Source organism: Amphiura filiformis, chromosome 9 (assembly GCF_039555335.1).
Source record: "Amphiura filiformis chromosome 9, Afil_fr2py, whole genome shotgun sequence".
In the NCBI taxonomy this organism is placed as follows: domain Eukaryota; kingdom Metazoa; phylum Echinodermata; class Ophiuroidea; order Amphilepidida; family Amphiuridae; genus Amphiura; species Amphiura filiformis.
This window is the reverse complement of record NC_092636.1, coordinates 5112920-5127516: the sequence shown is the minus strand read 5'-3', so window position 1 is coordinate 5127516 and position 14597 is coordinate 5112920. Positions and strand designations below refer to the sequence as shown.

Here is a 14597-nt window from a genome sequence, read left to right as displayed (position 1 = left end):
GAATTGCGTTTATCTTTGCAGCATGAAAGCTGCATATCATGATGAAATATCATAGCTTGAAATTTAAGTTGTTCATGTTTGAATTATTTGATTGTGTTATATAAAATTGCTGAACAAATTTGTGCGTATACTGAGTGGTTCTCATTCTATATATATCGAACTCGCCATTACAAGTGATGCGACGCGACAGCTAGTAGGCCTTCGCGTGGTCAAAGTTAATTTTGACTCTTTGATTTAAAACTAGCGTCACGTTTTTAATTTAATACATTTTGGGATAGTTTTTTCACCAAATACTCTAAAGAAGATGTTCTTTACTAATATGTGAAAACAATTTGCAGCAGACTTTTCAGTTTTGAGATATGAACCTTTTAAATTGGGTAAAGTTGTTTTTGGCCCACACTGTACAGATTTACGGGTATCACGAGATATTCAAAAATTGATCAGATTACACTAACTAGCGGGATAACCATAAATAATATTATTTAAAAGACTGTTTTAACACTGAAATTCGACTTGATTAAAACCAAATTAATAATATTTGTGCAATGTTTTTAATTCATTACATAATCTTTAAATCATCATATTCTATTGTCTTGATTGTAGAATTATACACAAAACACGTCCCCCCCTAAAATTGTATAATTTAAAGCCTTAATGTACGATTGCCGTCAAATTTTGATTTTGTTATTTATTCAAAATGTTGAAATAATATTAGTAATAACTGACGGGAAGGCTTGCTGTCCATTTTAGGTTGAAATAACAAGGTAAAGTGAAAGAAACCCCACTGGTTACTTTGGCCATTTAACACGCAGTTCTATGGGAGGACATATTTAAAAATTATGATAATATGTCGAACTTTGCTCTGTTGACCTACAAAGACAACACATTTGGCCGATTCCATTTAGGTGTTGAAAACAAATTAAGAGTTCTGCGTAAAAGTACAGAAGCTTGTTTTTGTTTTCGTAATAGTTACTTTAACTGTTATTTTCAACTACGTAGAATTGCTTTTGCTGAGATGGAATGTTTGATGTTTTTACAAGATAACTTAATGTCAAATTATTTTCTTCAAACCCTCTCTTGGTTTACAGTGGTTTACAGCATTGGGTCGCGATCGATCACGTTATAATATTTAACTCCGTAACGTGTGCAAGTTTTGGATGTCGAACAAGTCCAGATACCATATCGCTGACCTGCAAAAACAATGGCAAACACAAGTTGATTACACAAATTTGGAACCTGTAAAGTTTGGTAAATTAGTTACCACAAAGTTGGATGTCCAATTTTGTGGCACATTACCACAACGTGTGCAGCTTTGTGGCGCAAGTTGATAACCACAAACTTGTAACGTATGAAGCTTTGTGGCAAGTTAATTACCACAAAGTTACAACGTGGCCAATTTTGTGGCACAAGTTGATAACCACAAACTCAGAACATGTGCAGCTCTGTGGCACAAGGTGATAACCACAAACTTGATTTGAAGGATTTGTCATATGAGCCAGCAATTTATGTTGCAGAGCAAGCAAATACACATTTCCCGTGTTCAACATGTTCAGAAACGTGCAAGAATATCCCCGTGTTCTCTTCCGAATAAATAACGTTGTTAACTTGCGCGGGTTAACTTGGATTGCTGTGCTGCGCGACGAAAATCGTTTCCTTCACAGAGGTAAACGTGAGATTCAACAATAAACAAGAACTTCTTAATCATTTTGCTAAAGTTTTTGTTATTAATGACTATAAGGTCAGCAGAATAAGATCGATTAGCTCGAGTAGAGTGCTGTTTGATATAAACCATTCTCGGGCTGAGCATACCACAAAATGACAATAAGATTCTGAAAACCACACACGCATAAAATGGAAGCAATTATGAATTTTAAAATGCTATAAGATTGGTGCATGGGGGTGTGTTTGTGTGTATATGCAGTATACAACATCAATTGAAAACAGCACATCACGAACAAAGAGCTGTATGGTGAGCTCCTGAAACTCCCACAGAAGATCAGAGAGAGGAGGACACGTTTCGCTGGGCATGCGTACAGAAGCATAAACGATCCTGTAAGCCAAGCTGATCTATACACCTAAACATGGAAACAGAAAACCTGGTAGACTCCCTCTAATATATGGGGTGTATTGAAACAGGACAAGTTGATGCCCCGACGCACCCCACCCCAATTTGGAAAAGTGTACAAAAAGTCCCATAATTTCAGGATTTGCGAGCGTAGCGAACAAAAAAATCAAGTTTTTTACGCTTTTTGGGACCAAAAAGGTCCAAAGTTTGGGAAGAAATTCCACTTTTCACAAAATCGCCACCCACTTGGAAAAAAGTCCACTTTTTCAAAATCAGCACACACCCCCACCCCAAATGAAATCCTGCGTACAGGCCTGGTTGAACCAATTGAATTATAAAAGAAAATACCGCAGGTTTAACTGTTTGTATATAGATGTGTCATTTTGTCTCTCACTATATGAATATAATAATTCATTCACTAACCTCGTTACTTGTTACCACAAGACATCCAGCAGCTTTCATTTTTCTCTTCATCTTTAAGGTTCTGTCTTCGTCTAACATACGAGAAGCATCTTCTACTACAATGGTTCTAAATCCTAACCGACAGGCATCCAATACGGTGCATCCGACGCAGATATCTAACGCGAGACCACATATGTACAGATCTGTTATACCTGATACGGGAAACAATTGACATAATTCTTTGGATTATTGTGGTATTGTATTGTATTAAAAAAGGCACTTTTTTATAAATGACTTGCCAAAAATCTAAACATTCGACAACAAATATGTCTAAAATAACAAATGTATGTACATTGGTTGCTTTAACATGAAGGAAGATCATGTATTTGCTAAGACTATACTCTATAAACATTGAAGTGTGATACGGACACAAAGGAGTGCAGTGTTTAAAGTATACATACTGCAGTTACTGTCCGTTTTCCTATACACAATACACAGTGCTCTTTCCCATTAACGCGTGACCTCTACAAATAGCCCTACGTTAAAAGTATGGGGATATGACTAGTTAACGTCGCTGTGTGAAAAATAACCGGCCAATATTAAAAGTACTCTTCTAAAGTTCTAGAAAATATAGTTTTTAACATGTCCTAAATTTTTAGCTAATTTAGATGTTTGGAAATATTCGTACTTTGGTGTTTTAGTTAATGTTATAGGTAATAGTACATTGCCTAGTTAACGTCGCTGTGTGAAAAATAACCGGCCAATATTAAAAGTACTCTTCTAAAATTATAGACAATATAGTTTTGTAACATGTCCTAAATTTTTAGCTAATTTAGGTGTTTGGAGAGGGTCGTACTTTTGTGTTTTAGGAAGGACATGTAAACGACAGATAACACCAAAAATATGAAGAAATTATTTCCAAACCGTGTTAAGTCAACAATCATTATGTTGCTCATTTTCAAGAATGCTGGTTTACAAAAAGCACGCCATTGTCTGATTTCGTGAACAAAGCCACACATACCATTGTTTCCTTTCGTTTCCTTTATAATCGGTTACCCAACTGAAGCTATGAATACCAGCTTTATTGCGATATCGCACATGAAAACAGACACTTAATTGTAGGCTACTTGTGCACAACCAGAGAAGATCCGATTTAATCAGTTGAGCTGTTTCAATGAGTGTTATCTTGGTTTAATAGCTTTAAATGGGGTTAAGTCCTGCAAAGGTCGAGATGAATTCTACTGTAGACATGACTGCATCATGACTGGTATTTTAACTCACAAACACACACAACCCCATCTCCATAAAACTGAAACACAATACATCTAGATTATTTGATATAAGCCTATCTATTGATAGAGTTTTCGTAAAGGAAACCAACCTGCCACAGATTGCAAAGACCACAGAACCATCATCATGATTCCGCGTGCATCAAAGGTCATTCTGCGAAAAGATTTTTATTGGAGAAACCCCGTTTGGCTTTAGGCAATGGCTTGGCACCAGGGAAGCAATTGAAGTGATGAGGATACTCAGCAAGAAAGATGACAATGGAGTAATGTGTTTGCTTCGTTGATTTTAACAAAGCTTTTGATAGAGTAGCCTGGGTGAAGCTGTCAAACATTCTGAAGAGGATTGGAGTTGACCGGAGACACAGATGATTGATAAGCCAAACATATATGGGACAAGAGGCAGAGAGGTGAAAGTGCCAGATGGAGCTCCATGCGTAAAGGACTTGTCGCCGGTACGGTGTTCTTCTTAATTACAATATACATGTTTATATTGCTGCCGCCCAGAGGTACACTGCTGTCTAGCTACTTCATTGGTACTATATAGAGTACCTTTGTGTACTCTAGAGTACATACATCGGAATCACACATGCAGTAAACTGGTACAAGATTGGTACAGCACTGGTTCTCTAGCCACAGAGTAGCAGCTGGGCATCCCAGCAAACACAAAACGTTTTCGACGTCATTCGCAAAAGGTTATAAAAGGCTGTCAGAAAACGTTTAAATGTCGGGTTATATAAAGGGTATATTAAGAGTATAAAACGTTTTCATAACCTTAAAAAACATTTTTTGATAATCTACTGCTTAGCAAACAAAAATGTTTTACAGAAAACGTTTAAATGTCGGGTTATATAAAGGGTATAAAAACGTTTTAATAACATTCCAAAAACATTCTTGAACACTTCTAAACAGAATGTTATTTTGGGGGTGAAAAAATATTTTGCGAAAATGTTTGCCTAAAATATTTGCAATAACGTTTTAAAAACGTTTTCATGACCTTTATATAACCCGACATTTAAATGTTATTAAAAGGTTTTGAAAAAACATTTTAAGAACATGTGTTTGCTGGGTTCAAATATTTTAACATAATGTTATTTAAGTATTAACAAAATATTTGGCAAAAATGTTTGCAAAAATAGTTTACAATAACATTTTTTGAAAACATTAACAAAATATTGTTGTTTAAAACGTTACCATGACCTTTATATAACCCGACATTTTAATATTATTAAAACGTTTTTACCTAAACCAAAAGCTAAAATATAACTTATTTAAAACGTTTTGAAAACGTTTTTGTGTTTGCTGGGATAATATATCTCTGGGATCTGCAGCAATAGGTATCGTACGTGGAGATAATGATGACACGTGCAATGAAAAGAATAGCCATGATAGAAGAGGGTGTACCTGTTGAAATTGACTTATTGAAGGATGTGATTCGCAAATGCCCAAGCAATAGTCTGCAAAGAATGGTGGACAGCTTGAATGTAAAGAAGACCAAAGCGATGAAGAGATCAAGATTTTAAACGTCACCATAAATGGATAAAGGTGGATCCGGTCAAGCAGTTTAAATACCTATAATCAAATTAAGTAATTCTTGGCCAAACTGGAACATGCGCGTTGCGTCCATGTAGTGTACTAAGCGTGTACGCAGTGTAAGGCGCGTGTATACTTTCTTCTGTACCGCGCTATATTCGCGTGTTTATCGCGGAACCACTAGCGTTCACTGTGTTCCAGTTTGGCCAAGAATTACTTAATTTGATTATAGTTCACTGTACATGTAGTAAGTCTAGTCTGTTTACATGGGGTAGGAGGAGTCGGACAGAGAAGAGGGAACGATTTGCATGGAAAAAGGTGGCGTTCAATATAAAGGAAATTCCTCTAAACACGAATTCCTTCTAAACTAGGACACAAAGAAGAGAATTGTGAAGTCAGCAATTTTGAGTGCAGCCATATATTGAGCTGAGACGTGGACACTGCAGAAAGAGGATGAGAGAAGAATGGAAAAAGATCAATGTGGAAGTGCGTGAGGGAAGAGAGGTCAATAATAAGTACCACCAGTACCAGAAAGAAGAATGGAAGAATAGACAAGTGGCCTTGGCATTAGTAAGTAGAAATGACACCCCAACTTTGACATACCTTGTTGTTTTAGTTGTTTTACTAACGCAGGTCCAGATGTGTTATTATTGGGTTCTGGAGTGGGGTAAAGTACCGAATAACTGTCATGCTCTGGATTTGTGCCCTTACGAGCTCTGATATGATTCGCCTCTACCTGAAAATGTACCACAGTAAAACTCTCATTCTTCCATTTAAATCATAACTGGGAAAAGCAACTTGTAATCTTCACATTAGATGTAGGCATTTTATATAGCGCCTTTTCTGCTTGCTCAAAGTGAATTATATTTATTCCGCTGTCACTGCGATTACAACACACCACGTGGCTACCAACAATAACGGCACCGTTATGACTACATCCTACTCTCTAAATTCCTAAGGGTAAAAACTTAATATATTCGATTGCGACCGGAGATTGCGATGAGGGACAAACCCAAGCTTAGATTAAAAATTCTTCGTACTTCCATAATCTAATAGATTGAAATTGAACTTGAACTTGGATTTGTCCCTCATCGCAATCCAATAGATTAACATTTTAATCTTAGGTATTTAGAGAATAACAGCTCCTCATTATATCTAGGTGGAGTGGAACAAGTGACAGAGAGTGTATTACCCACGGACACAACACGTTGGCCCTAATGGGGTTCGAACACACAACCTTGTGATTCTGATTCCAACAGCCTTACCGCAAACCCACCGTGCTCAATAGTATACACATTTCTTGAAATCCACTTACTTGCAAATCTTTATGAAGTTGTGCTCCAGTTGAATGTTGTACGCAGTGCGCAGGCCACAAAGTTTGCTCAATTGGTTCTCCATTATGTCCGGCAAAAACAACCGTGTCGATTAGTTTTGCTTCCTCAGCGGCAATCTGCGTAAATATGGATAACGAGGGAATAACAACTGTGAGAAAGAGTGGAAATGTGTTTATTTGACGTGTTTCGTTCTGGTTTCTATTAATCAAAGGTGGTTCATTGATTGCTAAGACGTGTCTTCCAGCAGAACATATCTAACCAGAAAACATAACACGTGTCGCAGAACTAGACTTGCTTCAAGTGCTTGGGTGTCCTTAGTTAGTGAACGAAAACTACATGGAAGCTTTGCCGCAGCATTCACAAATTCCTGTTTCTTTCCAAAATGTTGAAGTTATTTTTTCAAAATAATTATTTACCATCATAACTTTGACATTTTAAAATTCTATTTAACATTTCACTTTCTAGGCTAGATAATGGACTCTCTTATCATACCTAGTACCCCTAGGCATACTGTGCACTGCAGTGGTAGTCTAGTGTTCCAGCAAAATGCCCAGGCATGCTTCCTCCCTAACTCATGAGCTAGCCATCACCCGCATTTCGTCCTTTATACAAAAAATCTGACCTGACTAAAAATCTGAAGGAGTCCAGCATATGAAACTACTAGTCTATATATGGGTCATGGCATCACAGACCAATGGCATAGAGAATAAAGTGAGGAGGAAGCCTTGATCAAGGCTACGCAGAAGCGGCTTCACAAGAGGTGTCTTATTGCAATGCTAAGATACTATTTTTAAAGTGCATATGCTGTAAGATGCTCAGACGATTTTCTAAACACTAGCCAGACTTGAAGAACATGAAGAATGAAAGTTTCTTGTGCGCCGATTCTTATGAAATGATATGTGGTTGTCGGGGATGCCAGTTATACAGGACGTCATGAGACATTACATTACAGTATTACATTTTATACATTTGTTTCATGGAGACGTCACTGTGGCTTAAATTTGCATATTCTTGAGCTTTAATACTCAGATCATTTCGAAACACTCACCGGACTTGAAGAATGGAAGTTTCTTATGTGCCGATTCTTATAAAATGATATGTGGTTGTCGGGATGCCAGTCTTGAGAAAAGATGACTTTGTCAAAATTTACTGTTTCTATCAACCTGCGAAATAATTATACCGACCGTGATTACAGATACAGAGTGCCCAGTATGTTACTCATCTTCATCTTCCGAAGGGGTTTTTCTAACACGTCCTATAAACGGAGAGGATTGCAAATCCCTCTTCCTCCTTGCAAATCACTCCTTGGATTTTCTTCACAATTAAAGGTCTTGTGCCATTGTTTAAGTACCACCAAGAGGCCGGTCGAGTGCAGATCCGTCGGAACACGTTTTTCAATACGGAATAAATGCAAAACTCGTCGTGACATCATCCAAGCAGCAAAGTTCATTTCCCATTGAAAAAGCGTTATCCGACGGATCTCCAGTCGACCATTCTGTCAATGTACAGCTACAAGTATCTATCCGGTGATAACGTAAGAACCAACACACGAAAAGCGATACACACAATTTATACATCAATGATTCAATGATACACATGCGCACGAGACGTGTCAGCCATCACTCGATCGGTGAACACGGTGGATAAAAATCTGAAACTTTTTTAAGTTTTAAAAATTTAAAAATTTTACTGTAATTTTACATGGTATTTTAGTACACCGATGGGCATTACAATCATGCAGAAAGTAGGAATTCGAGAAAAATTGAGGTCGTCGGTGTAGAGCAAAATCACACATCATGGCTTTAATCCATTCGGTAAGGTATGTGGTATAATCTTAATAAATTCCAACCAGAGCGACACTTGGGAAAGCCCGTAGTTTTACACTCTCTCAACTGACTGCGATTGACTTGAACAGGTATACTATATATCTGTGTACGGGACCACCACGTCTCCTCCAAAGGACGGACCACTCTCTCGTTAAGTTACATAATTCTAAATGCACTATTGGATAAATGTTACCAATAAAATTTGGATTTGTTGATTCAACCCAGAACTACATACCCTAGACTAAAGGTTTAGTTGCATAGGCGTAGATCCCGGGGGACGAAGGTTTAGAGGTTACTGTCATGTTTATTGTAGTTGTTATAATGTTGCTGTTGTTGCTGATTTTGCTGCTGTAGCTGTGGTTGGTGACGAAGACGACGATGATGATGATGATGATGATGATGATGTTGTTGTTGCAAGTCATTCTCTAGCTAAATTGTGGATGATGATGATGATGATGATGATGATGATGATGGTGATGATGATGATGATGATGATGATGATGATGATGATGATGATGATGATGATGATGATGATGACGATGATGGGTGACATAGTAACTTACCTGTTGATGACTGGCACCACCTCTTCACCGTTTTGTTTAGCTGGCGCATTCTTCAGGGCTAACGAACCACTTATAAAGTCATTCTGCACATCAACTACCAACAAAGCGCATTTTGGACTCAAAATCTGTTTACAGAATATTTCAATATAGACACAATAGAGGCGAGTTAATATCCCGCTTACTCAGGACTGAGAAAATCACAAAAACGTTAAAAACAATTTTATTTCTAAAATGCGCTCATGCGGGCACACGCATTCTATCCGAATTTGTTATTCAAAATGTTCAGTAAAATGTCTTACCAACAAACGATATTATCCATTTCAATACATTCACGAGTGCTTAATTCCAGTAATACTTTCTAATAAAAGTTCTCTTAAATTATTAATTTGTCAAATGTTTCTAAAAGTTTTGGGATATTATACAAATATTGAATGTTTATGAGTTCATTGGTAAGAATATTTCCATGAGGTGAAATACGGACTGTTCCATGCAACTCGGCAAAGCCTCGTTGAATGGAACAGTTCATATTTCACCGAATGGAAATATTTTTTCCATTGAACGAATGAAAATATTCAATATTTGTCTTATATAACTCATAAGTTCCCTTTCGTCCAATTAATTTTATAAATCACCACGAAAACAAAATAAATCAAAAATATCTAAATGTATGTTTATTTTAGAAGCAACACCCGCACGTATAATTGGCGAGTCTAGCTATACGCTCCCGCGTCTGTCAGCGTTGCTATGGTAGCTCCGCGTCACTGCAATGGAAAAATGACTATTGCACGGGCGAGGAGTGCAAAAGTCCTTTTGCGCTGCTGGCCACATCAAGGTGAAAATTGTATAACTAACGTCGTCTATTATGTAACGGCTAATCATCCTTAAATTCGATGCAGGATAGGCCCTACTTTTGGTAGACCCGCATACTTTGTGTTTCCTAGTTTCAATTTGGATATTTATCCTTGCAAGTAATGGAACCAATCTTTCAAAAACATCCTGTATTGGCGTGCCTGAAGGAAACATCGATAACAATTTTGCCATTTTTGAAAATCTGCCTTTGGTGATTCAAAAAGAAATGACAAAATGAGGACGAATGTATATGGCATTGTCAGATATTAACAAATGCACAGAAGAAACTTTTCCATCTATAAATGAACTTTAGAAAACATATCTAGTTGTGATTTGATTGCTTTATGAAATATCTCATCGTAGTGATGATGACGTTGGTCGCAACGAAGGCAATGGGATAGGCTTCTCTATCTCCTTTGGAGTTTATGATGTTTTATCATGTTTATGAGACATGTATTTTATTTGATGTGATTAAGGGACGCACCATTAGATACTCAGGGGGGGTAGGAAGTTGGGGTCGGGGGAAGAAAAATTTTTTCGCCGCCGAAGGCGGCGAAGTTGTTGTTTTTTTTGCCGCCGAAGGCGGCAATTTTTGGTTTTTTTAATTTCATGCATTTATACACAGTTAGGTGGGGAAGGTTTTTTTTTTTAGTGTTGGTGGGGAAAGTTTTGTTTTTTGCTCATGTAGTGGGGGAAGTTTTTTTTTTTTTTTTTCTTTCTACTCCCCCTGAGTATCAAATGGTGCGTCCCTATTAAGGACAACGAAGCCTTATACGCTGGCGAAGTTACGTAATAATCGGATTAACTACCATAGCAATAGGTGAAAACAATTTTTGAATATACCGCGCTGCACTGATACCGTCACGCGGTACCTCTTCATTGAACCATATCAAGCTGATTACTTGCACCTGTAAGATTAGTATCTTTGAAAAGACCAGTATTGTATTCAATCTATGATTACAGACATACACAGGTGATGAGTGTAACCTGCTTGTAGTGCAGCGCGATATGTTCAAAATTGTTTTCACCTATTGCTATGGTAATTAATCCGATTAATTACGTAACTTCGCCAGCGTATTGCTCATTATGTTGATGAACAAGTATATCCGGGCTTATTTAGCTCGAATGTTTTCAATGCTTACCGGCTTTATCCAACTCTTCCACACGTTTTTAAATTTGTCTTCGTCTACTTCTTCCTGTAAGTAATAAAAGATGCGGTGGTATAAGAGATCGTTCCTTCTTGGCCATGTTGGCTAACATCAAGACATATCAGATATTAATTCATTGTTTATTTTCATTACGTCTGTTTGTTTGTCTGTTTGTTTATTTAATTTTGCCTCACTTTTCTTCCTCTCCTTGACTCCTTCCTGTCTATTTATTAGTATTTTGATTACCATAATACCATTTCATTCAATCAGTTCAGTTCAGTTCAGTTCAGTTTAGTTTAATTCGGTTTTGTTTTGTTTTGTTTAGTTTAGTATATTATTTTTAATGTACTTGGACTTGCTTTTCGTTGAAATGCAACGTTGTGTTATCACGAACCTAAAGAATTTGGATAAATCCTGGAGAGTATTGCATCAGTAAATATATTCCTTATCGTGGATATTAAGCAACGCAACGTTCTTATCAACAATATACTACATGATAATAATGTCATAAGATAAAACCATTTGAAAGGCCTCAAGTGACATTCAAATGATAACCTTTTATATGTCATGTTCGTCGCATAAGCAAAATAAAATCTCGCATGTTGAACATTTTCAAATCTGATGGATCAAAAAGTATATATATAAAAAAAAAGATTACTTTGTTGTGTTATTATTACTACTTGCAGCTGCTGTTGGTGATATAATTATAAGCATAGTTATTATTTTTAATGAAGCACTATAAAAAATAAAATACGTAAAATGACACCAATTCCCCATTCCAGAAAAATACAGAACTAATTTTATTGGAAAAAAATATTATCCTGTTTTGCCAAGTGAATCATAGCCAAATCCTAATCCTTTAGTTAGTCCTAACTGGCAATGAAAGTAAAATTTTAATATTTGGTCAATTGTTGTAAATAAGGGCCAAAAACATGCATGTTTAAGGCGTTTTTCGACCTTTTTCGTATTCTGTGACAATCAAGCCCAGAGACTTGAACAAAAGACTAATTTCAAATTATGCATTGTAATTTTTAGAAAACACATTTTCCAATCTTTTTCACAACCAATTAGCAAAAATAACATATAATATTAAAATTATGAGGTAGCTCTTACCTTTTACTCAAGATTTTGAATGCTTAGACTTGTGCCAAGTCTTACAATTTTGTGACTACAATTATAAGAAAAATTGCACGTTTTTGGACCATTTCCAAAATTGCAAAAATATTAAAATTTAACTTTCATTGCCAGTTAGGACTAACCAAAGAATTAGGATTTAGCTATGTTTCATTTGGCAAAACAGGATAATATTATTTTTTAGTTCTGTATTTTTCTGGAATGGGGAGTAGGGATCTTCTTTTTCGTAAATCTATTGGTTACAGTCGATAGTTCAAAGGGTTATAGTCAGAAACCCCGATAACTTATTTATATAGGCCTACTATAATACTTTACCCTAACCCTAAACTTTACCCAAACCCTAATTTAAGCCCTATATAGGCCTACTATAATACTTTACCCTATAACCCTAAACTTTACCCAAACCCTAATTTAAGCCCTAAAGCTCAATTCTAACCCTAAACATCCTAAACATATACTCCGACTCTAGTCCCCACTCTGACCCTAACCCTAATGCTAATTTTAACTCTAACCCTAATGCTAACTTTAACTCTAACCCTAACCCTAATGCTAACTTTAACTCTAACCCTAACCCTAATGCTAACTTTAACTCTAACCCTAACCCTAATGCTAACTTTAACTCTAACCTAACCCTAATGCTAACTCTAACCCTAACCCTAATGCTAACTCTAACCCTAACCATAATTCTAACTCTAACCCTAACCCTAATGCTAACTCTAATCTTATCCCTAGCCCTAATCCTAACCTAAAATGTCCTAAACCCTTCCTTTAACCCTTTTTGGACTAATGACCCTCCGGGTTATTAACGCTGTTCCTAATTTATTAACATTTTTAATTTTAAATCTTCAATATGATATTCAAAAACTGCACAATCATGGTGGTATAAAAAAGAAGGAAAGCTTTCGCTGCTCAATATTTATCGTAACTTGTTAATAGAAGTTTATTTGTTTACTACCACAGGAAACGTTTCTCCTTTGGCTCATTCAGCTCAATATACCGAGACAAAATCAAGCGTGAAATTTTGTTACGGTGCAATTGAAACCAACTCTCACTTATAATTAACGTTGAAAGTACAATTACACATTTTTAGCAAAAATTCGCACCACCATTTAAACTTTGGACATTTTGTTCTATACTTGTTAAAGTATAACATCTAAAGTTGTTTTCAATATCCACAGCTGAGCTGAAAACATTTTTTTTAATAAAATAAAGGCAAATGTTTTAAAACGTTTTAGGGGTTTGTTATAATAAAAATTCCTTTAAAAAAGGAATGGAAAACTTTTACAATGTTTTAGCGTTTTACAATGTTTTATCTTTCAGTGTTGTCAAACTTGAACAAAATCAAACCAATGATTCAGGTGACAAAAAAAATGTTTTACAGCGGACGAACTTTTCAAAGTAGTCGGTCGGTCGGTATTTCTTTTTTCTGGAGGCTAAATATCGCCGAAAGCTTGACAACTCTGGCAAATATTTGATGTTTTTTTGCAGACATATTTTGAAAAATTTAGAACACAATTTTCCCTTGACACAAATCTTGGTCGGTTGACCCCGTAAAACAGCCTTTGTCGCCTTGTAACTTATTTCCTTCTTGGCCATTATCACTGATTGTTGTTGGATTCCGTTGATTAGGTTCTTTATCACTAACACCTTGGTTCTAATTTATGCAGTAGGATGTTCCTGCTGTATAAAACAAAATGTTGTCATTGCTTAAATTCTGTTCATTAAAAATCCCAAGAATATACCGAGAATATAGGCCTACCGAAAATAAATTATAGCTGTTCTTGTCCATTTAGCATTGCATCTTCACATTTTAAAACAATAGTTCGATGTAATTCTTGGCCCAGTTATTGTAAAATACTTTTAGTATACGATCAATTTTGTGAATATATTCATTGCTCTTTTTCATTTGGAAAACCGTCAATTGATAGTTTATACGTATATGAACCTGAACCCAGGTGGAATTGGTGAATAAATTTACCATAAATAATAAATTTATTTTTATTGGTTAGCGAAATTATTGGTGATCTGCATGAAAGGCATATTTATGGTGGTTTATGTTAAGGAGAATACACGAGTAACTGTTGATTCTGTTGGACTTGTATTAAGAATCGACAGTTTCAAGCTTTACACTATAACAATGGATCTGTTATTACTCTAAAATTGTGGATCATCTTGCATACAATCTGTGAATGTTGCTGTTTCTCATATTGATATAAAATTGGATCGATTGAGCCCATATTTATTGGTCGAGCTATGAGTTTTAAAATATTAAACGAGAAGTAGCCCGAGACGTAGTCGAGTCTAATATTTTAAAACACATAGCGAGACCAATAAATATTGGGCGTAAATTTTATCATTATTATGTTTTGGATCCATTATATTTTCACACACTTGGATTCATCAAAACATAATAATGAATAAACGTGGATTCGTAAACTCTTAAAATATATTAATCAA

General features: G+C 36.0%; 1 protein-coding gene across 2 annotated transcripts in view; it reads right to left on the bottom strand.

The window, feature by feature from the left end:
* LOC140160545 (nicotinamidase-like) overlaps window positions 1-14597 on the bottom strand; it is a 44991-nt gene that overhangs the window by 25629 nt on the left and 4765 nt on the right. The window contains exons 3-9 of one of the 2 annotated variants that reach the window (XM_072183784.1): window positions 11001-11054; window positions 9010-9134; window positions 7669-7783; window positions 6602-6736; window positions 5890-6022; window positions 2489-2679; window positions 907-1190 (exon numbers count right to left, since the gene is read on the bottom strand). In XM_072183784.1, coding sequence (XP_072039885.1) covers window positions 1116-1190; window positions 2489-2679; window positions 5890-6022; window positions 6602-6736; window positions 7669-7783; window positions 9010-9134; window positions 11001-11054 — 828 coding nt within the window. In that variant the 3' untranslated portion in view covers window positions 907-1115. Of the gene's footprint in view, window positions 1-906; window positions 1191-2488; window positions 2680-5889; window positions 6023-6601; window positions 6737-7668; window positions 7784-9009; window positions 9135-11000; window positions 11055-14597 lie in introns of those variants that run through there. The other variant, XM_072183786.1, reaches the window with a different exon arrangement.